This window comes from Clupea harengus, chromosome 26 (genome assembly GCF_900700415.2).
Source record: "Clupea harengus chromosome 26, Ch_v2.0.2, whole genome shotgun sequence".
Classification (NCBI taxonomy): domain Eukaryota; kingdom Metazoa; phylum Chordata; class Actinopteri; order Clupeiformes; family Clupeidae; genus Clupea; species Clupea harengus.
The window spans coordinates 10714940-10739914 of NC_045177.1; the positions used below are offsets into that span (position 1 = coordinate 10714940).

Genomic DNA, 24975 nt, shown 5'->3' on the forward strand with positions numbered 1-24975 from the left:
CACTGTCAGCTTCTCGTTCCCTGACACATAATAAGTGTGGCGATGGAATATGCTGAACTCCCTCAAGGGTCTTCTCAGTAGACCACAGATCATGAGAGAACAACAGGTCAGGTAAACTTCTCAGCAGCTTTAATGTATGCTGATGAAGCTACTGACAAGCAAAATGAATAGCACACTGCATACTGGATTTCACCAAGAGAGAAAAAATGGGGGTTATAGATTTGCAGTTTGGTTCTGATGAATTGCTAGGCGTTTCCTGGTTGTTTTTCACACAGACACTCTAATCAACATGGCTGAAATATTTATGATGTCCCATGTTTTTTTCCTGAAATGAATGAGTTTTTTTTCCCGTATCTTAATGATGTGATCTTCTTAGTTACAGTAACTTGCCTGACAGACTGTAATTCTTCTTAATAGAACTCGAAGTACTTCGGATAAGGTTCACGATAAATACACCAGTTCTAATTAATGTTTGTCACTTTAATGTATATTGATCAGTGGATTGTACGGGGAGGCAGTGGAATCAGACATTCATTTCCATCCCTCTGCTGGAGTCTTAACCGTAAGCTGAAGTCTGAGGAGGCTGCACACTTCATCATCCTAAAACAGATTCCATGGAGCGACTGGGCTGCACCCCACAAGCACAGAGCACAGCACACATACTCTAACATACTCTAACATACTCTAAGAACATACTCTAAGAACGTTCTCTAACATACTCTAAGAACACACTCTAACATACTCTAAGAACACACTCTAACATACTCTAACATTCTCTAACATACTCTAAGAACATTCTCTAACATTCTCTAACATACTCTAAGAACACACAACACAAATGATTTATCTGCGTAACAGTAAGGACTTTACAATAAGATTTAAAATCCATTCTCCACACTGAAGCATTGTAAGTTTTGTAAGAAACCTGAATGGCTAGATGGGTTAACATAATCTCAGTTTGTCTCAAAAGTCTTATTTGGTTGAACAAATGCAGATAAATAAAATCTAAATCATTGTTTCAAAGTCTCTTGTTGTATATAGAAGATTTAATAATGAATTATTCCAATGTGTCATAAGCACAATAAAAACGTGTGGAAACCTGATGACTATTAGGCATCTCTAAGCACTTAAACCAAACGTTTACTGATCGGCCATAAACTGAACCATCAGGTCAAAGCGAGTGAACAATATTTATGAGAATCCAGTAAGGCCCACCTTAACATCGTTCCAGAGAACATGAGACTCATCAAAGTCCTCTCTCAAAGTCAGTTCCACGAATGCATTATCGTCGGCTCACAAAACTAATCCCTTGACTGCAGCGTGGAGATAGTTAGCATCACAAAAGCGCAGAGGGTTGTTTCATCCCAGGAGTATCTCAGAAGCGCAGGAGGCCCAGTCCATCAGCACACGGCTCACAGGAACCCAGTCTCTCTCTCTCTCTCTCTCTCTCGCTCCGTAAAGGGCCTCATGCCAAAGGGAGACGCAGTACGGCACGGCACGGCAAGCCTACAGCACCCTCACAGGAGCTCCTTGTGTGATTATATGCCCCTGTTCAGTCAGTTAACAAGTTTGGATTCTGCTGTTTTTCCATCTATTTAGCATAGCTACACACACGTGTTGATGATCAATGCACTTGTACATGTATTACTTTTTCATACTAATGATTGCAGCCTGGTGAACTAAAATGTTCTTTTAAAATAACCATTTGAAATGATAAGAAAAGGCTACATTGGACATAAACACATTTGTGAGTGTGAAAAGGCAATGGAAAATAGTCAGAAATATAGCAATGTGTGGAATTCAAGCCTTCGCTGGTATTTGACAGTGAGGTGAACTTAAGAATTAGCCACCATTTAACTGCAGTTAATTAAGGCAATTCAAATCAGTTATTTTCCAGCAATTAAATCACTGGAAGCTGAAGGATGTTTTTTTTTTTTTTTCCTTTTTCTGTTCTACAATTTTCTCTTTAGTTATACATTTTCTCTCTCATCCAAAACAAACAGTTTACCCTGAGCAACGGAAGTCGGGACAGGCCTGTAGATCACACTGGCGTGTTTTAAGAATGCCGCTGCTTAATTAAAAGCAAAGCTTTCCACTAATGAAACCGGTAGTGTGTGTGTGTGTCTGTGTGCGTGTGTGTGTATGTCTGTGTGTGTGTGTTTGTGTGTGTCTGTGTATGTGTGTGAGGGGGGCGGGGGGGAGGGGGTCTGTATTTACGAGCAGGGGAGATTGATGGTTCAAGCGCGAGTGCTGGGAAGTGAAGTGAATCCAGCCTTGGCCCCTGCGGATGAACTATGCAGTCAGTCCACTCCTCCGCCTCTCAAACCGCTGGCTCTCTCGGCACCACGTCTCTCTCAAACGCCTCTCAGACTGACCAGTCCGTCAACACGGCGGATTTAAATAAAAATGTGTTACTCGATGCGCAAGTGGCCAGACCTTTCCATTCTTTCAAGCTTTTATAGGGGTGCGCCTTTATAAATCTCCTGAAACAAAGGGTCTTAGCAAATGTATTTCACAAAGCTTGTGGCGACTGACTGAAACCATGTTTTCAGAAGTTTGCATTTTATATTTGTCCCGAGTGCTGGACTGGCTTTCTAGCAGACTATGATGAAAACAAATCTATGATCATTTCAGCTAAATCCAGATTTTGCACCTCGCAGCCACAATGGCAAGAACTTGGTAACAGATCACACCCACTAATTATACGCGCAATGGTAACATCTCCATTCTAAAACTGCTGTTCCTCTAATTATAATTCTGGAGGATTGACTTGTACATTACAAGGTTGTGTGTTTTTGAATGACCATAATAGCAAACGCAAATTAACAGCAACAATGGCCACTCTCTGTAGAGGATGGTGGCCCTTTCAAAACCACACTGCACCAGCTCACACAGGCGCTGAAGGTTTTGGGCATTTGTAAACAGTTAATCATGAGATGTGAAAACCCTACGGTGGTCTGTGTTTGTAAAACTTCTCTACCCCCTTGTGGGGACTCAGAGGTACTGCTGCAAATCCTGCAAAACACGTACGGGATTTAAGTTTCACACAACCTTAGAAGACCTTACACCCAAACCCTGGAAAAAGACAAAAAACACTGCACACCATTTACAAAGGTTCTGAAAAACCTACCAAATTTAATAAATGACGATTTACAGTTTCCAGTAGTGCTTTGAGGATTTAAGACACAGCAGGTCAGGCACACACTCAGCTAGCTCATAAATTCAGCTCATTCATTAAAAGAATTAGCTGTGAATACCCATGACCATACTCAAGCAAGTAAAAACATTTATATCAGTGTATACGGTCAACTCCATCATTTCAACACTCAGATACAGAATGAATAAAACCTCTTGAAACATAATTACAAAGTCAAATCACAACATGTAGAAAGGTTGAGGTGAGGCCAAACTGGGCCACCTGAGTTCTTCCTGATCTGTTAAAAGCCATTGTAGGCATAATCAGTGCCTGATCAATGCTAACTATAGAGGAACGGAACAGTTCTTATTAAACCAGCCAATGTAACAATCACAGGGAAATCACACTCATATTTAAAAAAGGGGGGAAAAACTAGCCTGCTCTGCCATTTCCATGACTCGTTGAGGAGCAGGCACATAAACACACACACAGGGGGCTGCTCCTGAGAGGGTGTAGTATTAAAGACACACAGGGGGCTGCACCTGAGAGTGTGTAGTATTAAACACACACAGCGGGCTGCACCTGAGAGTGTGTAGTATTAAAGACACACAGGGGGCTGCACCTGAGAGTGTGTAGTATTAAAGACCTGATCGTGGCTCACTTCCTGGTCAAACTGGTCAAACTCACTATGGAGTCTCAGAGGTAAAGGATGTTCACCCTCAGCTCTCGACTGCATGTACCTGGCCTTACTTGGGTGTGTACCCAACACAAGGCAGTATGACACAGCAGCCTGACTTGGGTGTGTACCCAACACAAGGCAGTATGACACAGCAGCCTGACTTGGGTATGTACCCAACACAAGGCACGCGGCAGTAGAACACAGCTGCCGCTGTCAGCTTTGCATGAAATAAGAGCATGACGGCACGTCAGTGCCATTTAAGCCAAACACAATGTGCCAGTCATGTGTTCTAACAGTGGAGGACGTCAGAGGTACGTGTTCGCATGAGCCCTGCAGTGCATTTCAGCCACTTCCACCAGCTGCCGTCGCATCATATAAAAGAAGTTCATGTGAATAAAATCATCCAATGTTTTTCCAAGTGGATCAGTGCTTCTGCATATGAACACAAGGAGGTGTCCCACAGCTGCCGGAGTCCCCGCGCGTGCGTGCGTGCGTGCGTGTGCGTGCGTGCGTGTGTGTGCGTGTGTGTGTGTGTGCGTGTGTGTGTGTGTGTGCGCGTGTGTGTGTGGGGACGTCAGACAGGCTGCAGCGTGAGGAGGATGGGGGACGTGGGCTGAGGGAGGGGGCTGGGCGGGGACGTGGCGGCCCCCTCCTTCTTGAGGTTGAGGATGTGCTCCTGGAGGTGCCTCACCCAGTCCTCCTGCACAGACAGCGGCCCGTGGAACTCCTTCTCACAGAACCTGGAGGAACCACATAGAACATAGAACATAGAGCTTTGATCTACTGCCTGTGCTGAGAACATGAGGTAATGCGCAAAAGATTCCTATGTATTCAGACAGGTGACTGAGTGGATGCTAGCTAGTTTGCTAGAGGCAATGTGACCACATAAATGCCCTTTTCCTCTCACACACCCCTGTGGAGGAATGTGAGGTCATATCCACTCTTATGCAGTACAATAAGACAACTTTAATGAACAAACAATATTACACCTCAAAAGGGGCACACATCAGCAGCACTCAATTGGAACATGACCATTAAGTATCATTTAAAGCAGGGGTTTTCAACTGGTTTTGTCCCATGGACCCCCATTCTGACTAGAAAGTAATCCGCGGCCCACTGGTATGCCAGTGATTCTCAAAGCATTTTACAGTGCCGTACCCTTCTTTTCATGTTTGTAAAAATAAAAAAAAGTCAATGGCTAACTGACAGGCTCAACAAACAACAACATAGGCTCATGTCGCGGACCCCCTGCAATGCCGTCGCGGACCATCAGGGGGCCACGGACCACTGATTTAAAGGCAAACAGAAGCCCAATACATCATGTGGTGGAGTGGGCTCAGGATTGAGGCCTACCTGCACTTGAGAGAGTAGACCTTTCCAAACTGTTTGACCAGTGGGGTCTCCGGCGGCCTGGGCACCAGCGAGGGGATGTTTCCAGAGCGGGAGGGTTTGGGCTCGTTGGCCTCACGGGCTCGGCTCTCCGTGTGGGACTGGTGCTTTGGAGGGCGACGGTCACTCCCTGAAATGGGAAGAAACCTGTTGTGGGTGGTCCGTCTGACACGTGAAAAGCTCTGAAACAGTAGGGCCGGAGCGATATATGGACCACAGATCATTGTGTGCCGATACACAATCCCTGTATTTACTACAAAATGGGCTGAATGTTCAGTTATAAGTCAAAGCCACATGTGAGATGGCAGACTGGGACATGGACAGGGTTTCCTTCCTGGTTTGAAAATATACTGATGCAAAACATGTAAATGAGAAATTAGATTAAAAAGAGGACCTATTATGCTCATTCTCAATGTTCATCATTGTATTATTGGGGTCAACTAGAATAGATTGACATGCTTCAATGTTCCAAAAACACATAATTTTTCTGATCCAATACATCTCTCTCCACCCTCCGTCTGAAATGCTCTGTTAGAGATCCTGTGCCCCTCTCCCGATGAGCCCAGTGTTCTCTGATTGGTCAGCTAGGTGGGCAATAAGGATTGTGTTACGAGATTGCGTCATCTTGTAACAAATGGAAAGTGCTGGAATTCCAAAAAGGCATTTCAGGCAGCTGAGAAAAGTGGTTTCAGTGAAACTCACTCTGGCGTGTACTCTGGGCTTGTAAGTTTGTAGGCCGTTTACATGTACAAAAAGCCGAGAATGAGCCTTCGGTTGTTTTCAACAACAATAACAGACTGATTCAATCTGATTAAAAGAGTACAATAACAGGTGTTCCTCTCCCAGTATAGTTCTAGAACACTGCTGCTGATTCCTGGGAATTTTGAGAAAAACAAGGGAGTATTGAAATACTAAGATTGTAATTGTCGATTTTTTTGCTCAAAGTCATGTGAATAAAAAAATAAGAATCCAATCTTTTCAATGATATTCATTGATTATTGTGGATGAATTGGATAAGGGTTTACGTGGTGATGAGTGTTTGCGTGGGACCCCGCCCCACTCACCTCTAGGCAGTCGTACGTTGAGGTCGCTGTGGGCCCCCGATGACCCCTGTGTGGACCCCTGGTTGCCGTGGCTCTTGCCTCCTTTACCTCCGGAGGAACCCAGCCCAGAAGCCCGCGAGCCGTGTAACAGCCCCAGAGAGGACCTGAGTGAAGACGAGGACCTGTGGCTGCTGCCGTGAAGCATCTCGGAGTCACTGGAGAAGGAGGGCGAGGTCGTGCTCCTCTGTGGAGAGGCCAGAGTCAACCATCAGCATGGAACAGCTGGCTAACAGACACTGAACAGACGTCTGGGACCTGAATATCAAGAAGTTTACCTGCTATTTTTAGCCTGACTACAGAATTTTCAGCAATTGGACCAGTGGCTCTTGGTAACTTTACAAAGGCACAGAAGAGCATATATTTCACGCTGCCCACACAGCAGCAAAAGAAAGTGTTGTGAGCACATTTAAGCAGGTTAATGGACAGCCATTTTACTTTTCAAACCACATATTGACTCCCTTTAATGATATTGTGAAAAACCACAAGGCTTTTTAACCAAACCCATTACCCAAACTCTCCCCCAGCGCTCCAGCTCTAGTGCTTCACAGGGCTGCATGCAGGCCTTACCCTCTTAACATGCGGCAGGTCTCCCATCAGGTAGCACTCATGCAGGCCTTACCCTCTTAACATGCGGCAGGTCTCCCATCAGGTAGCACTCATGCAGGCCTTACCCTCTTAACATGCGGCAGGTCTCCCATCAGGTCGCACTCATGCAGGCCTTACCCTCTTAACATGCGGCAGGTCTCCCATCAGGTAGCGCTTGTGCAGGCCTTACCCTCTTAACATGCGGCAGGTCTCCCATCAGGTAGCGCTTGTGCAGGCCTTACCCTCTTAACATGCGGCAGGTCTCCCATCAGGTAGCGCTTGTGCAGGCCTTACCCTCTTAACATGCGGCAGGTCTCCCATCAGGTAGCGCTTGTGCAGTTCCGCCACCTTGCCCGGCTCCTTCTGCATCCAGGCGCTGAGCGTCTCGATGGGCGAGCCGTTGGTGCGCCACTCCACGCCCTGCTGCCGGAGGTGGGCACGAGCGTGGCTGGCCAGGGCCTTGCGGTTCTCAAAGTCAAATCCACACAGCTCACACGTGGCGTCAAAGGCTGAATGACAAGAAACATAAGGATGGAATGGAGGGGTTAGAGAGAGAGAGAGAGATGGAGAGAGAGAGACCACATGAGAACAGGTGAAGGAGACATTTGATATGCCGTCAGCAAACAAGAGCATGTTTTCCCCTCATGTTCAAGATGTTCATAGCATAATGTTGTTAGACCCAAAACAGTGACTCAAAATAGACCTTTATAAGCATAGGACACATGCATCAGTATGATACATCACACTGTACAGTATGAAGTATCACAACAAAAGGTTTCCACATAAAAGTGTTTGAGTTACTCCTTAGCCTACCTTCAGAGGATGCCTTCCCCCCTTTGGCAGCGGGTTCTCCTGGCGCTGGTGTGAGGGCTGCTGGGGCAGGTGGGAGGGCCCCTGGGGCAGGTGTGGAGGCTCCGGGCGAGGAGCTCTGCCTTCTCCAGACGCTGGGCTCCAGCTTGACCTCGGAGGCGCGGGCGGTGCCCTCGCGCTGCATCAGCTTGTGGAGGGCATCGATGGGGGAGGCCTGGGCAGGCCAGCGCACCCCCAGGTGCCGCAGGTGGGCACGGGCGTGGCAGGAGAGGGCTTTGCGGCTGTCAAACGTCTCATTGCAGTAGTCGCACTCGAACGCTTGGTTTACATCCTGCTCTGACTTGGGTGCTGCACAGGAGCAATGTAAAGAGTCACGGCGTTCCGTGAATGCGGAGGTGTATAATTAAACACAGATCAACTTAACGTCTACAGAACGTCTAGTCTCTTATTTAAGTCTTCTTCACAGAAAACAAATGTAAAAGACTGCACCATGAATGACAGATTCTTACCTCTAACTGGAGTGTTGGCAGAGCTGAAGTCGCTCCTGACGAGGGACTGGGGAATCCCGCTCCTGGAAGGCCCGGGTAAGACCAACACCTCACTCACGTCCACCTCCATGGGCTCGTCCTTGGGTTTGTTCACGAAGCGGGAGCCCTTGCGGGCCTTGGGCAGCTTGTGGAGCAGCGTGGCCGGGCCTGGATCCAGAGCGAGACCCAGACCCAGGGAGGGGCCCGAGGCCTTGAGGGGGCTGGGGACCCGGAGCGGGCTCGGAGGAGGAGGAGGGATCTTGAGCGGACTGCGTGCCGGCGCGGTCTGCGAGGAGGTGTTGGAGGGGAGCTTGAGGATGCTGGTGACGCCGCGCTGGGCCATGACCTCCCGCAGCGTGGCCATGGGCGAGCCCTGCACCGTCCACTCGGTGATGCCCAGCTGGCGCAGGTGGGAGCGGGCGTGGCTGGAGAGGCTCTGGCTGCGCATGAACAGCTCGCCGCAGAACTCACACACGATGTCCCGCGCCAGCTCGCCATCTGGGCAGATCAGCAGAGAGCATGACTGTCAACATCTCACAGCACTGGTCATTACAACAACAACAACAACAACAACAATATTTACCAAACAGTTACTGGTGACTTCTAGAGCGACTTTTATAATTAGAGTGACGTTATAAGCACCAACATATATTATTATACTATGGCCACTACTCATGCACCAAACATTCCAGATCATCATGACCCCGTTCACACCTGGCATTAACATGCATCATCGGAGACCCGATCACAAATGGACAGGTGGGAATGCTCTCAAGACGCATTGAGTACACATTTGGAGGTGGTCTGTGACACATATGGACACATTCTTTTAGCAGTGTGAACACAAAAGTGTCCTGGGCCTGAAGGAGTGCCTACTAAACTGACCTCCTCTACATAAGCAGATGTACTCATTCGTGTGCCAATGGAATCATATTAAAAAAAAAACTTAGGAAGCACATTATGGAACCAGAACGTTACCTATCCCTATAATTGTTAAGACCTGCCTTAAATGAACCCCGTCAGTGACAGTGCGGGTCCATGTGCAGGCTGTATAAAACCGTGAGATGTAGAACCTAGGGGAGAACCCCCCCTCATTTAGACACACCTCCTCCTTTCAGGTGCCCTAAAAGTCAACTCACCACTTTTTGCAGACTCGTCATCCTTTAGTGGAGACTCGTGTGAGGGCGGGCCTTCCGAGGAGGAGGAGGAGGTTTTGAAGCGTTTGACAGGCGGTGTGGGTAAGGACAGGCCTTTAGAAACGGCTTTGGGAGATGGGGATGGCTGAGCTGGCCGTTTGACAGAGGCAGTTGGTGTCAGGTCTGCCTCTCTTCCGTCGCCCGACTGCATGTTGGCACTGCCAGGCTTGAGACCCTTGCTGATCATGAACTGGTGGAGGGCGTCGATGGGGGCGCCTTTGGCTTCCATGCTATCGATGCCGAAGGTGCGGAGATGGGCACGGGCGTGGCTGGAGAGGCCTTTCCGTGTCTCAAACCAGGCGCCACACAGCTCGCACACATGCACGTCATCCCGCCCGGAGGGGTCCATGTTCACTGCAGGGGTACAGAGGTCAGTTAGCACTCCAACGCCACTCTCCATAATCACACACCGAATACATCTATTTGCACATTCCTGACAACATGCCTTTTAAAAATACATTACATTGCTTAAAGAATTTTTTTTTTTTAAACATTTTTAATTGAAGCCTCTTGGGATGTCTTGGTATGCATACTACATTCTGACTGTTTCTTAATATTTAGTGCATACTTCAAACCTACTCAAAATAAAAGGACAGTGGAACATGCTAACGAATGTGACATACTAAGGTTGAGCGGGGCATCTGTTTCCTGAGGGGCCCACAGGGGCTTGGCTGAGGCTGCGGGGGCCGTAGTGGCAGGAGGACTCCTCTCAGCGCTCGTCCCCGAGTCCTCGACGTGCAGCGGAGAGAGGGAAAAGGATGAGGATGAGGACGCGGAGACAACGGCCTTCTTCACAGCGGGGGAGGCGGGGAACACCGAGGGTAGAGAGAGGCGGCTGGAGGCACCGGCTGAACTCTTGCGGGCCGTGGCCGAGAAAATGCTGTACTTCTTCCTGACCAGGTTGGAGATCTTGATCTTGAGTGCAGGACCCTGGACCTGGCCGTCCCTCTTGACAGCATGCAGCCCCTTGTGCTTCTTCGAAGTGTTGACCTTAGGCGGGGGTTTAGGCAGCTGGCCGTCGCGTTCTTCGATCAGGCGGTAGAGCAGCTCGATGGGCGCACCGCTGCTCTCCGACACGGACACGCCGAGCTGCCGCAGGTGGCATCGTGCGTGACTGGAGAGGCCTCGCCGCGTCTCGAAGCAGGTGCCACACAGCTCGCACTTCTGCAGCTCGGACACTAGAGACAGCAGAGAAGGATCGTTACGAGCCGAGTCTCAGAGAGCAGCTGTGCTAGCACACAGAATAGAAATGCTACAGATAGAATAGAATTCAGCTACAATGAGGGTTGGGCAATGATATGTTCTTCACCTTATTTATATTTGTACAAAGAGCAAGAGGTGGTAGAGAGTTATACATTTGAAAAAAAAAAATACATCCAACATAGCCAATATTTAGAAATGATCAGTTATCCTCACAGTCGGAGCCAGTTGAGGGTGTTGCAGGCGTTTCCATGGATTTTCTTTGCACATTCACGCTCTTCTTTATGTTGCCAAGGATCATGTCTTGTTTTCTCTCTACAATGAAGAAAACATTTGATCTGACAGGTATTTTGACTCTTTACACAGATGCTTGATGACAACAATTCAGCAGTTGTCACGATCAACAGTAATTGTATCATTCAGGTGGACATTTACTTTTGGCAGTAGCTTTTACAGCGTTAGCTTCTGGTTTCGCCGATAAATTCCCTGTTTCTTTTGCTGGTTTCGTAAACTGCTTCTTCTGTATTCCCAAGTAAAACTCTGGATAAGGATGAGTATCCGTGGGTCTCTTGTCGGCAAAATGGACAGAACACACATAGCAACGTTGAAGCCCTCCCCTCAAATGCAGAGCCTTCAACCACATTTGTCTGTCCACGGTGTCTTTAGGCAGTTCATGAAAGTCATACAAAGGAGGACAAGAGCATTCTGCCTTTAGGTTTGGTCGATGTTCAAAGCACACTTTACCTAACCAGGACCTCAGTGCCTGGCCATTGTTCTGGCAGCCTCGAGCAGCACAGACAATTCTACTTTCGAAAGCCATATCCAACTAAGGAATGTAACGTCAATATAAAAGTAATAATCTAGATTAACAGAAACTAATTTGAATTATTAACCGAAACGGCCAGCCGTCACAACGATTCTGACGTGTCTGCATGCATACAACGTGATCAGTTTCAAGCGCCAAAGCTAGAGGAAGTTTACCCTCTATGAAACGGAAGTTTTGAAAAGTTTCGGTCTGAAACAGCATGGCTAACCAGTGGATAGATGGAAAGATTATTCCTGACTGCTGTTTCACTTGTACTGTCTCAAACATTAAATAGGTTAGTACATAAACAACGGACCCTATAATTGTTTCGTTTAAAACGGCTAGGAAAGCACATCTTGAAAAGTAACGTTAACCAGATATGTATAGAGCATAGTGACAGCAGCATATCCAACGTTACCAATAACACAGCGGGTGAGCCGCTAATAACACCATCTGGATAACATCAAGGAACCATGAACACACAGAAGTGGATAACAATTTACCTGTCAACTCAAGATGCGTTTACTGCGTTTCGTAATCCCAAAAGTCATGCACAACCTTTAAACTAGACCAGGATTTGCAGGACTTGCCGACAAGCTAACTAGCATAGCTATGCTAGGTAAATATGGTTGTTAGCTAACTCAGCGTCAAATAAACGAATTATACTACTGTGTGATTCTTAAAATGAAGCTGTTGTAAAACATCGTGCAGTGGACATGTAATGTCGAACATGTCATTAATACAGTGTATGACCTCAGATAAGATATTACCTGCCTCTTGAGGACCTGAGTTTGAGCCTGATGGCTTTATTTGTGTGCATTGAGAGCCGTGGTCATTGAATGTGGCGGAAACAGGCATACTTGGATATTCGCATAATCGATTGTACCAGTCATTACTTGTCGAGCTCAGAGTGCTAACAGAATGTGGAATTTTTTTCTTTTCACGCGGACCTCTTCAAGGCAGCCTAAATACCTCTGCCAGTGCTTTTGATCGGCCTATTTGTTGTTGCTGTAAAAAATAATTGAATTTGTTTGGGTGCAGTTTGACCTTTGACATTTATTTGTTCAGATCTGGAATTTTAGCGAATTCCACAATTCTCAAGACAGAGTCTTATTTTGATGCGCAAAAATTTTATTTCTAACCCACCTTACATTATAATGGCATTGTATCCAGTATATATTCGAGTGGTGTTCGGGTTCGAGGGCTTCATTTAGGGTGACAGATTCCTCTGAAAAACGGGACAGCCTCCTTCCTCTGTCTATGCCGCGCAGGGAACAGTTCCGTAGATCGCCCACCAAATTTTGAACCAAAATTTCTACCAAAAATGAATTGGTTCGGATTCGGAACCTGAAAAGTTGGTTCGCAGCTGGAACCAAAAGATAGTTGGTTTTCCCAGTGCAAACTGTGACGACAGAGTCGGCTCAAATTTGAGCCTGACTGCCTTCAAATATTAATGTCCTTTCCTAATCACTTTTCCTTGACCTCAATGGTCAAGGAAATATGTGAAGGAGATTTCCTTAGGACTTACTAAAAGACAACCTCGGTGATAAGAGAATTCAACTTCACTTGCACTAGGCAACATAAGTATGCAAGTCAGATGTTCTTGACATGGGTCACATTGATCGTTTGTTGCTGCTGCTGCAATGAATTGTGGGACGGCATTATCTCCTTTCCTATAGTAAAGGATGGTTCAGTGTACCCTATGCTTAAGGAGATAAGAAAGTAAGCATTGGAGCACCATTTATAGAATTCAACTCTTGTCATGGCTTCCACTTAGATACTTCTGGTCATTTAGCTCAGTTAGGAACCTTCCTAAACCAAAAAGACTATCCGACTGCAGGCCCAGTCTACTATAAATTCAGAGAATTTCTAACGGGCTCTGATGAAATGATCTGCTACAACTGTTTATTTTCCCCATGATTACCATCCTTCTGGTTCTGCTCAAAACAGTTCGAGACGTGGGGGCACTGTTCGGATTGTCTTTTTTCCTTAGGAAGTTTCCTAATTGAGCATCAATGCTTCCTTTTGATAGGATGGGACGATAGGATGGGCTGGTTCGTTAAATGGCACCAAGGTTCAAAGAATCTGAAAAAACCTAAGCCCAGATTGTATGTTATACTACGCTGCTAACTGCTACCTTCTTGATAGCGCAACATTGTCCTGTTAGTTTTATTTACTTGGAAAAGTTTTCCAATTTTCTTGACGCTTAGTGTGTAGTGGGATTTTTTTTTTCAAATAGGGGAAATAAGCACCCCCCCCCCCTTCAATATTAGCAAAGTGGGACATGGACATTTACAACATTTACATACTTTTCATACACAGAAATTATTGTTAATTTGAACATTGGCGTGTTTGTATGTTAGAAAACATAGCACCATCCTTTGTTTGGTAACAGAGGTAAAAGTCCATGGATTGCTGTGTGGAAAGAACATTTTTTAAACTGGGATATATTAACATATAGTCTAAACGGTTCTCATGTGCTCTTCAACATTACCAAGGGTACATGTTCTAATCAGACAAAACACAATGCTGGTTAAAGGAAGAATTGTCAACTCTCCTGTTTAATTTTCTTTTATTATTTGCGTGGGCAGTTGAAGGACTCTAACTTCTCTCTCACTATAAGCAAATACCTTTGCTTCTTCTTAGCCTACTGCTAACAAGTGTGCTCTGTAGCTAGAGAGCTCTGAACCCTCATGATTACCTAATGAAGAGGAAACACTGTTCCCTTTGCATCTTACGACCACAACATCCTTGGTTCTCTGCAAATGATGCCTTAAAAATAACGCATTTCTCTATCTTCACACTTGTCTTCAATTGGTGTTACTTGATCTCTGTGAATACCGTTTAGAGCTTCTATCTTTGAATCTAATCACGACACCAACACGTACTGTATGTGTTTTCAGTAATTTTATTGGTCACAAAAAAGATAATAGAATGAGCAAAACTTTAAAGCATTTCAGAATCTTACATTGAGGGAGAATCTTACATTGATAATCTTACATATTGAGATTTGCTGTTTTCGTACGAAACTTTCCCATTATATCTTGTAATTCATTGTTTCTCTCATATCTTTGGAACGCATAATACTTTGCAGTGAACTGTTACCTTCATTTTACACCTAATCCAGGTCTACGGCTTGGCAACTGCCTGAAATCAGTTGCTGTTCATTTGAGGCTGATCCCCCATTCCATAATAAGGTGTGTTCTTCACATTGTCAGAGTTTGTATCTCTAAGCTGGTGCACATCATTCATCAGGCCCGCAAACTGTTCCTCCTGTCGATGCAAATGATCAAAACATCCACATTATTCCCTCAGATTACTAATCATTTTTAAACAGACTGATAAGGCAGTAAGGAATTATCTGTAAGGCACCTTGTGTTGATTAACTGATAGGAAACTTCTCTTACCAAAACATTCATCCGTTCTGCTGCTGCGATGGCGATAGTCAGTTTCCTCTCATCCTCCTCCCTCTCCTCCTCTATAACCCCTAGCCTGCATGTCAGGAGTAGTCACATATTAATAAGAACTTCATACTTAAAGAAACTGAAAGGTCATTTCATTAGTTGTATCCTTTGACTCATTCTGCCTTTATTTACCTGAAGGTGGCGCTAGCAAGCTGCTCCTCACGCATAGCAAGCTGGCTCTGCAGTTCGTGGACCTCAGCCTGCAGCTGTGCATTCTGGTCCTGACTCTGGACGATGAAGTCCTCCAGCCGTTTGGCCATCTCCAGCTCTCGCTCCGTCACCTGCTCCACTCCTAGACGCAGGTCCGACAGCTCCTGTGTGTGCTCCCCACAAGGGCGTTGATGTTAGGACACTTATATTACAACATTTGTTTGCCACATTTTGGCCAACACACACACAAAAATAGGGAAGTTTTAACTTTTGCAAGCAAGATGATGAAACACTTTTGTTTCTGAGGAGGAAACGTTTTGTTTATCTTCGTTATCCGGCCTATAAGAAGTGGTCACGGCAAGTCAACCCTGGTCAGATCTGCAAAGAGAAGGTTAGGCCCAACTGGAACTCACCTTGTCCAACAGGCTGATTTGCTCAAGTTGTGCTGGAATCTGATCCCCAGTTCCTGGTTCTGTGTCCATAATCCATGGCACAGGGGTATGCTGGGGCTTTAGTCTGTTGGGCTAAAATACAGAGAAATAAATAATTAGCACCATTTCTCATTACTTATTTTTTAATACTTATTCAAGACCGTGACTGATCTATTTGAAAATATTGCCAAAGACACACAAGGGACTCCAATGACATCTGGATCCATACTGTCCTTAATGTCACTACAGTCTTTAGGGTTGGGTTAGAGACAGCTTCAGATCACTTTATTGTTTTGGCGCTATACAAAAATTGTAGTTGAACAAACTCTTATTTGTATTGAGTATTGAGCGGTCTATTTGACTGGTAATTTACTGAAAACGCCCTCTGGTTCTGTACTAGGCCTAACCCTTCTCCAAAAAGTGATTGAAGGCACAGTGGTGTGTGTCACTCACTGTCTTGGGGTGAGAGATCTCCGGCTGCTGTGGCTGCAGTTTCGCTTGCTCCTGCTCGATCTTGAGGCTCTCACTGCTGGTCTGTCTCTTGAGGTGTTTTTGCGATGCCAATGTTCGGCTTGGGACACTTCTGGTCCTCGACACAAGCCTCCTGGGCCTCTCCGTCCCTGGAGTTTGCTTGGGTTCAGGCAATTGTTGCATGGAATTGTGGTGGGGGCTGTATTTGTTTAAGTCCTTGGGAGGGACATAGATGGGCTTTGACTTTTCAGTGCTGTAGAGTAAAGAACAGAGAACATCAGAGCAGCATCACCACCACTAAGTTCTTCAATTTGACCACATAGTCATGGGACTGGAACTCTTTTTTAGTTCTCCAGTGGAGTAGAAAATAGTCCTACCTATTTACAGTGATTCGAGGGGCATCAGGGCCAAGGTAGTCAGTGATCTGGTTCAGGATGGTTGGGAGGGGCTCCAAGTTGTCTATGGTGTCCTAAGCAATATACAGTCAGGAACATTATATTCTTGCATTCGATCTGGTTTTTTAGCTCAAGTATGATTATAGCTTCAGTGAAATCAAATTGTACGGACTAATACTCTGTCAGAAGGGAAGTACTTGGAAATCTGTCTTGAATACATTTCAATCTGTAGATCCACCTTACCTGCTTCATGGCGCCAATGATGTCTACCAACAGGCTGTGTAGAACAGCGAGCCGTAGAGGCAGGTCCACGTATCCATCAAAGCGGGCCATGTCAGGCTCGCTGTCTGGGTTGGACACCATTTGCAAAAACTCTTTCATGCGCTCCCAGTGTTGTTCCAAGAAGCCATTCATGAAGAGCATGTATTCTTCCTTCTCGCCAAACCTACACAAAATTCAGAAATTCAGATACTGTATGTCTTTGACTGCTGGGTGTGTATGTAAGTATATATATCTGTGTGTGTGTGTGTGTGTGTGTGTGTGTGTATGTAAGTATATATATCTCTGTGTGTGTGTGTGTGTGTGTGTATGTAAGTATATATATGTGTGTGTGTGTGTGTGTGTGTGTGTGTGTGTGTGTGTGCACGTGTGTGTGTGTGTGTGTGTGTGTGTATGTAAGTGTGTGTGTGTGTGTGTGTGTGTGTGCACGTGTGTGTGTGTGTGTGTGTGTGTATGTAAGTGTGTGTGTGTGTGTGTGTGTGTGTGTGTGTGTGTGTGTGTGTGTGTGTGTGTGTCAAATTCGATTAAATGTAATGTAAGAGTTGCAGCCGAAGAGAACCTTTTTAAAAAAGAGAAACTATCAAATGAACTCACGAGGTGAAGTTGGACAGGTTCTGGATGACTTTGGCTGTGAGCGTGAGCGTGCGCAGAGTTGAGGCGTCTGGATACGGCTGGATCAGGCCGAAGAGCGAGGGGCTGAGGATGGCCGGGCAGAGGAAGCGCAGGAAGAGTGACGCGGAGATGAGGCGCTGGCCGATCTCGGGACGTCCCTGCCCTTCACACTCGTCCGTCCATTTGGAGAAAATCTCATTGAGTTCCACCGGGAAGGAGCTGCCAGATTCACCGGAAACCGAAACATGGGACACAATCAGAAGGACTTGTCATCAGAAATGGGGGATTAAATACATGCCCCCACACTGTACTGTTAGCTATTACTCAAAAAAGGGTTTCTAAATGCTGAGTAATCTGACCTGTGCATCTCAGTGATTCTCTGCACCACCCTCTCGCAGGTATCTTTGAGATGTTTCTGGTTATTCGCCAGGTCAGATGGGGGGCATTTTCTGGGGTCCACCTCACAGCTCTCAGCCGACTCATACAGCTGACCAATGAAGTCTCCTGCAGGAAGAGAAGGTTTGCTCGTTAGGTGGCTTCAGTTAGGTGGCCTCAGGCACATTAGGGTCAGAGGAAACTGGATACTTACTCAGTGTGTCAATGAGGTACTTCTGGCCCACGAGCTTCATGTATTCATCGATGGCCTTCGTCGCCAGGGTGTTCTCCCGGAAAATTAGAGCCTCCTTCTCACCCAGGCGCTGGACTTCTGCACTTCCAAGGTCAATCAGGAAATCCTAGAAAAAAGGAATAAAGCTTGTCTACAGTTTGTTCTCATTTTGACACAAAACCGTGCCTCGATACAAATAGTTATAGATCTCTGTTTCTGTTGACTTTAACTTACCTTAGCTTTTCCGATGCTCTGGAGCACGTGCACCAACGCTCCAGCCAACTCTTCCTTGTCCCTCACGTTCAACAGAGGCTCCAGGCTGCCACACATGTTTACATAGTTCAAGGTGAGATACTCTGCAAACTCCTTAAATCTCTCGATGGGCAACACCCGCAGGTTCTGGAAGCGGGCCTTGATCCTGAGGGAGGCCTGGGGCCCCAGTTGGTCCTTGCTGTTGCCAGATCCAGGTGGTTTGAAGGGAATGATGGGATACCACTTCTCTTGAAAGGCGCGTCCCTGTATGTCAGCGAGAGGCAATGTGACGTTGCCCAGAGGATAGTAGAAAGACTCGTCTCGGGAGTGGCGCTTTTTCTTGGGATCCTCGTCACGGAAGAGGTGCAGAGTGATTTTGGTGACGGGAGGAAGGTTGTCGAGCTCAAAGAGTTCACCCCAGAAGATCTGACCTCCTGGCCCCAGACCTGCCGCTCCTGCGCCCCCATCACCGGCCTGGCTGGACTGCTGGGTGGGTTTGCCGACGTCACGGCTTGTGGTTTTTGCAAACAAGGTGCCGTCCAAATGCAGCTCACAGTAGTAGCGTCGTTTGGGGGGCAGGGCCTTGGCCTCTGTTAACCACAGGCTGAGAGAGTGTTCTGTGCGTTCACAGTTGTCCTTAAAAAAAATTGGTAAGGAAAATGTTTAAATTGTGTTTTGATTGATGTTACACATTTATGTATCATCACTTTGTGATGGCTATTGGCTGTTAATAAGGGCATAATACCTTGTTTGGTTGGACAGTGCGTCGTAAATTCTCAATCCATCTATCTCTCTCTGCAGCTGAACTGCACCCAAAGCAGTGGTTGTTTTCTGAGTTGATAACCTGCAAGGCACACGTTTTTTTTATTTTTCTCTTTCATCCTGTTTGAAATAAAGATATAATATTTCTCATTCTATGTAAAAGATTATATGCTACTTATAGTTAAATTAGACCTGAAAACAAGTATTTTACTGAATACTGATTTTTTTAATGCAATATAGCAGTAAACGTATGGTAGGCCCATGAGGTCATCAAATGATCAAATATGGATGACAAGGCTGAGCTTGATGGCAGTGCTCTGAAGTATAGCATATGCCGGGGCTTTCCCCGGGCTTGAGGGTACCTCAAAGCAATACTTCTCCCCCAGGATGGAGCTGTGCACTGGCCTGATGATGGTGCTCTGGTCAGCACTAAGATCCAGATTCTCCGCAGCAGTGACTGGTACAGACAGAGACTCCCCAGAGCCAAAGTGTCTGTGGAGTTTATTATTATTAGTAGTAGTAGTAGTAGTAGTAGTAGTAGTATTGACACAAGTTTATATGAGTTTTAATACTGAGATACAGATACTGAATTAGTGAGGTTAATGGACTGATAATATTACTTAGTACTACGGGTTAATCCAGTATTATCCAGTTGTGCGTTGCTTTTTCCTGCTTGGAAACGACGTTTGATCCGTCGCTGAAGGACATGGGAGATGGTATAGACAGGATGACAAAAAAACAAACAGCAGAATGTCAGAACTGTGATAGAGAGATATGGATATGGGATGCCCACAGGAAATGAACGTTGATTATGAGGAGCACAGCAGAGAGCTGAGTCTTATCTCTGTGTCGTGGGCTTGAGCTCACCGTCACCCCTCCCTCCTGGCTCTTCTTCTGACCACCTGTAGAAGCCACGTGATCTGGGGTGCATTCTACAAGACAGAAGAAAACAACCAGAGTATTACTCTACAAGACAGAAGAAAACAACCAGAGTATTACTCTACAAGACAGAAGAAAACAACCAGAGTATTACTCTACAAGACAGAACAAAACCACCAGAGTATTACTCTACAAGACAGAAGAAAACAACCAGAGTATTACTCTACAAGACAGAAGAAAACAACCAGAGTAAGCCTCACTAAAATGGTATGTGAGGAGCCTGACGGCTCTAAGAGAGAGAGATATGAATCTCTCTGAAGCCTGACTCTCTTCTCTAAAACCAACAAGGGAAGACAAGTCATTTCCCCTGTAGATTTCCGTTTGCAACTGTGGGTAGAGTGCATTGGCTGAACACATGAAGCCCTACAGTTTCTTTAAAAGATGTAGAATTTGAATAAGCTGCTGAACAAATACCGCTGGAAAAAAACACTTTCTTGATCTCAGGAACTTTTAATTCCTGTTTGTTTCAAATCTCTTCTGTTGTCAACATTTTAGTAATGACTGCATGAGCGGAGCGGAGGAAGCCTCGCTCAGGATGTGGGTTTCCTCTGATGGATCACAAACAAACCTGTAGACTCCAGAGGTGCACAAATAACTCTGCCTGAGTTCTGGTTTCAATCATGAGACTTTATGCTTGGTTTCACTGTAAACTGAAGTTTCCGCCTTTTCTTGCCGCTGCCACAAACGCTCTTTCAAATCCGTCTCTAACACTGTGACCCCTGGGACAAATATGAATGATGGTGACCTTGCCTTACACTGTTCATCTCGATTTGTTTTAAACCTAGATTTATAATACAGAATATGAAACACTGTTCATCTCGATTTGTTTTAAACCTAGATTTATAATACAGAATTATATAAACTCCTCACAAAAAATCATGACACATATACATCCTCTATGGCTGACTCCTATGTGAGTTTACATTGTATGCATTGCCACTGTAGGAGATGTCTTAAGACGCCTATACCCCAAACCATGTCTGTATGTATGACTATTAGGCATTCATTAGTAAACAAGTAAACAGACAAATGTGATCACGCGAAAGGATTACAAAACCTTTTGCTTACCTAATGGTCCTCCACAAACAATCCAACGTCTGAACCCCATAGTTCAATATTTTCTTTGAATTTTTCTCTGAAACATTCACTTCATATCCACCTTTGGTTGTGAATGTGCTTGTGCTCGGGCCCTCCGACTCGACTAGCGGACTGCCCAAGATGCTACCCCGGAACACCCGGGTGAGATGCAATCTCTCACAACTTAGAGGAAATTATTGGACGGACACGCACAACATAATCACGTCAACCATTTCCTCTCAACCACCCAGATATAGACGCTTGCAGGCTGTTTGTGGTCAGTGGCTTGGGCTAAATGAAATGGTCACCCCCAGGATGTTGTATCTGCACATGATGGCCAGATGACAAGTAGGACTAATATTAGACTGCTTTTTTACATTCAGTGGGGTTGAATTTTTATTTTTTTTTACATAAATTCACTCGATGCCATGCTTCTAGTGATAACATAGTCCCACTCATCTTCATATCCTACCAACAAGCAAAATACAGTTAAGATCAGTTGAAAAGGGTGATATCTATGGCACATAGCCACGCCTCAACATGTAACTGATGCCGCTGTTATATGAAGGCTAGGCCACAGGCACCCACCCAGGTTAGTGTGGCTCTCAGCGAGGTTCTGGAGGCTGAGACTGGACAGGCAGCTGCTGGCCCGGTTGCGGGTTCGCAGAATTGGCTGGAGGGTGAAGGAACACATGCCATTACTAATAAGTCATTAAGTAGATATTTCAGTTGGAAATCAGATGTGGTAATCCGTTCATATTAAATGTGACATTGATACTGATGTATATTAAACATGCTACGATGCAGCAGCTGCTGTCTTGTTGTATGTGTGTGTTTGTGTGTACCTCGTCTTCTCTGATGAGGATCTGTCCGTCCTGCAGGACACAGTTGTTGATGTCCCACACGGGGACGTCCTGTGGGGGCACCCAGGAAAGTCTGGCAGGTTCCTCAGCCTCGTGATCTTCATTGTCTCCAGAAACAGAAAATACTCACTTAATGACAAATTGTGGCCAAACATTTTGTATCTAATGTTTGTAAGTCGCTTTGGACAAATACTCTATACTAACTATAACTATGGTTAGTTTGAAAATCAAATTGCATGATGAGATATATCCAGGTGTATATTTTGTGGCATAATTTTTTTTTACATCTAAGCTTTATATTAAGACTTATATTGCCTTTGACTGTGTGCATATGACAACACATTTTTTAAAGTCACACAAATATTTCCTAGAATCTTGTGCAGATGGCAGCAATTTCATTTTAATCTTCGGTGTCAGTTCTCTTGCGTGTTCCTTAACCTCCCTTTTAATCTTCGCTATGCGATCTCTTTTGGTTAGCAGAGAAGCCCGTAGCTGGACACTTCCAGCACAAGCTAACGTGGCCCAAATAGATGAGGGTTCATATGCCTCTATGTGCCGCTAATCTACTGGTCGACTCTACTGCTCGAAACTTTTAAAATATGCTTTGAAACAACCTCCTTTCTATTTGGTCAAATTCGACAAAAAAAGTATTACGAAACAGGAGACAGGGTGCATACATATACCCGCTGTTATTTCAATATCTGTATGTAGTAAATGTGCTTGGACTAACACTGTGGTAAACCCAACTACTAGTTTTACAGATGTCTTTCTATTCACTCCGAATGACTGCGCGTGGCATCCCTCGCTGTTCTGTTTCACTGGGTAAGTAAGAATGGGCACATGTTTACTTGTGTTTATTTTCCATCCCTTTCATTAAAGCTTAGATAACATTATCTACAGCAGAGCCACTCCTGTTTTCAGAATAAAAAAGTGGACTGCGCAGTTGTTTTGATGCTATCTTTCAACAGTCCTCGCCTTCTTCCCCTCTCTCTATTTCCTCACACGTATATCCTGTCTTACTTCTCTCTTCTCTTCATGTGTACCACTTTGAATGGGATACTATTGTGCTGCAAGCTTTTTGTTGAATTCCATTTTATTTGTTCATGGCATATTATTAATAACTCTATCCACCTAAATCTTAAATCTCCACTTAAATTTGTTAATGTACGGAATTATCTTCGTTTTGTTTTTTCAAAATGAACACGAAATATGCGGACTACAAAACTGAAGATTTTGTCCATGGCAATACTTTGATCACAAAGTGCGATGCTTCATCCACAAGATGGCGCTGTTTTACATAACAGACTCCACAGGTTCTATGGTAACACAACACAGTCACTGTAATCAGTTTGAACTATAGCTTATCTCTTTGTCCTTGACGTTTGTTAGTGCTGACCCATCTGATGAGGTAAACTTAAGGCTAGGGACCTGTTTGAAAGCCAAGTGTCTTAATATTCTCACCTTTCTCAGCGATTGGTACGCTGCTGCGGCTTTGCAGTCGAGGCTTCTTAATCTTCCGAGAGACGTTTTGCAAGTATTTCATGAATTTGCCTCTCTGCGCTGTCTCCTGACTGACTGAGCCTGAGGCTTCGGTGGACGTGCCGGCGGCGGCGGCGGCGGAGGTGGGGGTCGCTGAGGCCGACGGAGACAGAACAGAGGAGAGCAGCGACCCCGGAGGCTCCGAGTGGGCCCTCCGAAATGGGTTCTTCCTTAAAGCACCATGCTTGTCCGGTTTGGGCTTCTCCTCCCCGCCACGGCCGCCGGCTGCGGCTCGTTCCCCGGTGTCCTCGCTGAGGGCTTTGCGCCAGTTTTGCACCTTGCTCCACTTGGTGCTCTTCTCCGGCTTCTCCATGGCAGCGCCCTGGCCTCCACCTGCAGCCTTCGAGGCGTCGGCGGGCGACTTGGCTCCGGTGTGCCACACGTACGCCTTGAGGAGGTTGACATCCTCTTGCGGCTGCTCGGCGGGCTGTTCCACCAGGGCGTCCTTCTCTGCGCTCCCCACCTCTTCCTCTTTCTTAAGCTGCTGAGCGGCGTGCTCTGGTTCAGACTCCTCACTCATGCCCATGCTAAGTGCGGGCCCGACTCCCCGCCTGTACCGTGGTTCTTATCACTCCACTCGAAGCAGGAAATAAAACTCAACAACTCAGCAGACTTGGACGTGGGTAGAGAGGCAGGCAGCGCTGTTCTCACTGGCAGTGTTGATGGGCTTTTTTTTTCTCTCTTTTTTCTTTCTCACCTCTTCCTGACGTAGCATATATGAGTGACAGGCACCTTCGCTAACGCCTGCTTCCTCTCAAACCTTCGTCTTACCCACCCGTTGCAGGGTGGTGACATGTTTTGTTTCAATGTCCCTCGTGTTCTCAGGTCTGCTTTCACACTTTTGAACCACTTTTAGTCTCTCTAATCTTTCTATCAAAGAGATTTTCACTCTCCTTTACTACTGCAGAAAGTGTTCCTGTTTTTGGCTTCTGCTTAACTGCACAATACTGTATGACTCACTCAGGAACGGAGTTTGCGGTTTTATGTCTATCCTTCAGCGTAAAAGAACAGTGAATAAAAGTGAGTCAAACTGAAATGAAGTCACAGAACTAAAGTGAACTCTCAAGTCTTCTAACCCTGTGGTCTAATCGTAATGCTCAGCACAGGGTGTCTTCAGTGGGTAGTTGTGATCCAATCGAATTTGAGAATTCTAAAACACGGTGTAGGGAAGAGCTGAAAGAAGAAGAAAGAGCTCTGTGTTGATGTTGTGGTGTATGAATCCGTAGTGGTAATAAGTGTGTTTTCATATTTGAGAAGGTGATATACACACATACACACAGCTCAGGCGGATTGTCTTGGTAAGATTACAGGACAGCCATGTACACACACAAAGACAGAAACAATCTTTAACTTGGCCTAACTTCTAATACCTCTTCTATTTGGACATATTGTGCTTTTGATGACCCAGATGTCTGTGTGGGATGTTCAGTGGCTGTTGACTTTAGTTTCCTGTCAATGCTGTGATGCTTCCTTTCTCATCAAGCACCATTTGAAAACCACTTCCTGTGCTGATCACTCTCGACGTGCAGTTTGCAGTTTACTGAAACGTCTGTCTTCTGTCTCTGAGGGGGATGTTTACGGTTACTTTTGAAATGCCTAATTACAGCTGTCATGGACTCTCAAACATTCACTCAAGAGATAATCGTGCTTTATTACAGGGGATGAATGATATGCACAGATACAAAAAAAAATATGTTTTAGTCT

At 45.6% G+C, this 24975-nt stretch overlaps 2 protein-coding genes across 5 annotated transcripts; both read right to left on the reverse strand.

Annotated features, from left to right (window-relative positions):
- Positions 1–4354: 4354 nt before the first annotated feature.
- wiza (WIZ zinc finger a) lies at positions 4355–12502 on the reverse strand. 3 transcript variants are annotated; one of them, XM_031564049.2, is made up of 10 exons: positions 12201–12502; positions 10842–10940; positions 10049–10603; positions 9369–9779; positions 8212–8727; positions 7706–8050; positions 7187–7401; positions 6269–6491; positions 5169–5334; positions 4355–4555 (listed from the first exon to the last, which is right to left on the reverse strand). In XM_031564049.2, the coding sequence occupies exons 1-10, from the start codon at positions 12286–12288 to the stop codon at positions 4390–4392; spliced, it is 2784 nt and encodes a 927-aa protein (XP_031419909.1). In that variant the 5' UTR covers positions 12289–12502; the 3' UTR covers positions 4355–4389. The 3 variants fall into 3 exon arrangements, with proteins under 3 accessions (XP_031419909.1, XP_031419910.1, XP_042559880.1); XM_031564050.1 differs by lacking the exon at positions 12201–12502 and adding an exon at positions 11934–12194; XM_042703946.1 differs by lacking the exon at positions 12201–12502 and adding an exon at positions 11370–11910.
- Positions 12503–14324: 1822 nt separating this feature from the next.
- rasal3 (RAS protein activator like 3) lies at positions 14325–24903 on the reverse strand. Of its 2 annotated transcripts, XM_042703933.1 has the most exons (18): positions 23194–24903; positions 21715–21839; positions 21458–21542; positions 19721–19785; positions 19474–19550; positions 19216–19345; positions 18837–18935; positions 18074–18727; positions 17822–17966; positions 17592–17736; positions 17215–17451; positions 16585–16786; positions 16324–16415; positions 15929–16199; positions 15458–15568; positions 15027–15208; positions 14838–14922; positions 14325–14703 (listed from the first exon to the last, which is right to left on the reverse strand). In XM_042703933.1, exons 1-18 carry the CDS (start codon positions 23795–23797, stop codon positions 14584–14586), a joined length of 3429 nt encoding a protein of 1142 aa, XP_042559867.1. In that variant the 5' UTR covers positions 23798–24903; the 3' UTR covers positions 14325–14583. The 2 variants fall into 2 exon arrangements, with proteins under 2 accessions (XP_042559867.1, XP_031419764.1); XM_031563904.2 differs by lacking the exons at positions 21458–21542; positions 21715–21839; positions 23194–24903 and adding an exon at positions 20861–21450.
- Positions 24904–24975: the final 72 nt, after the last annotated feature.

Coding starts and splice junctions, on each gene's coding strand:
- wiza (XM_031564049.2), bottom strand. CDS start 12,288: ATGCCTGTTTCCGCCACATTCAATGACCACGGCTCTCAATGCACACAA. Junction 10,604..10,841: donor ACCCTCAACTGGCTCCGACT/GTGAGGATAACT, acceptor TGCTGTCTCTAG/TGTCCGAGCTGCAGAAGTGC. Junction 5,335..6,268: donor CAACGTACGACTGCCTAGAG/GTGAGTGGGGCG, acceptor TTCCCATTTCAG/GGAGTGACCGTCGCCCTCCA.
- rasal3 (XM_042703933.1), bottom strand. CDS start 23,797: ATGGGCATGAGTGAGGAGTCTGAACCAGAGCACGCCGCTCAGCAGCTT. Junction 16,200..16,323: donor CCTCGAATCACTGTAAATAG/GTAGGACTATTT, acceptor TTTACTCTACAG/CACTGAAAAGTCAAAGCCCA. Junction 15,569..15,928: donor AGATCTCTCACCCCAAGACA/GTGAGTGACACA, acceptor TCTGTATTTTAG/CCCAACAGACTAAAGCCCCA.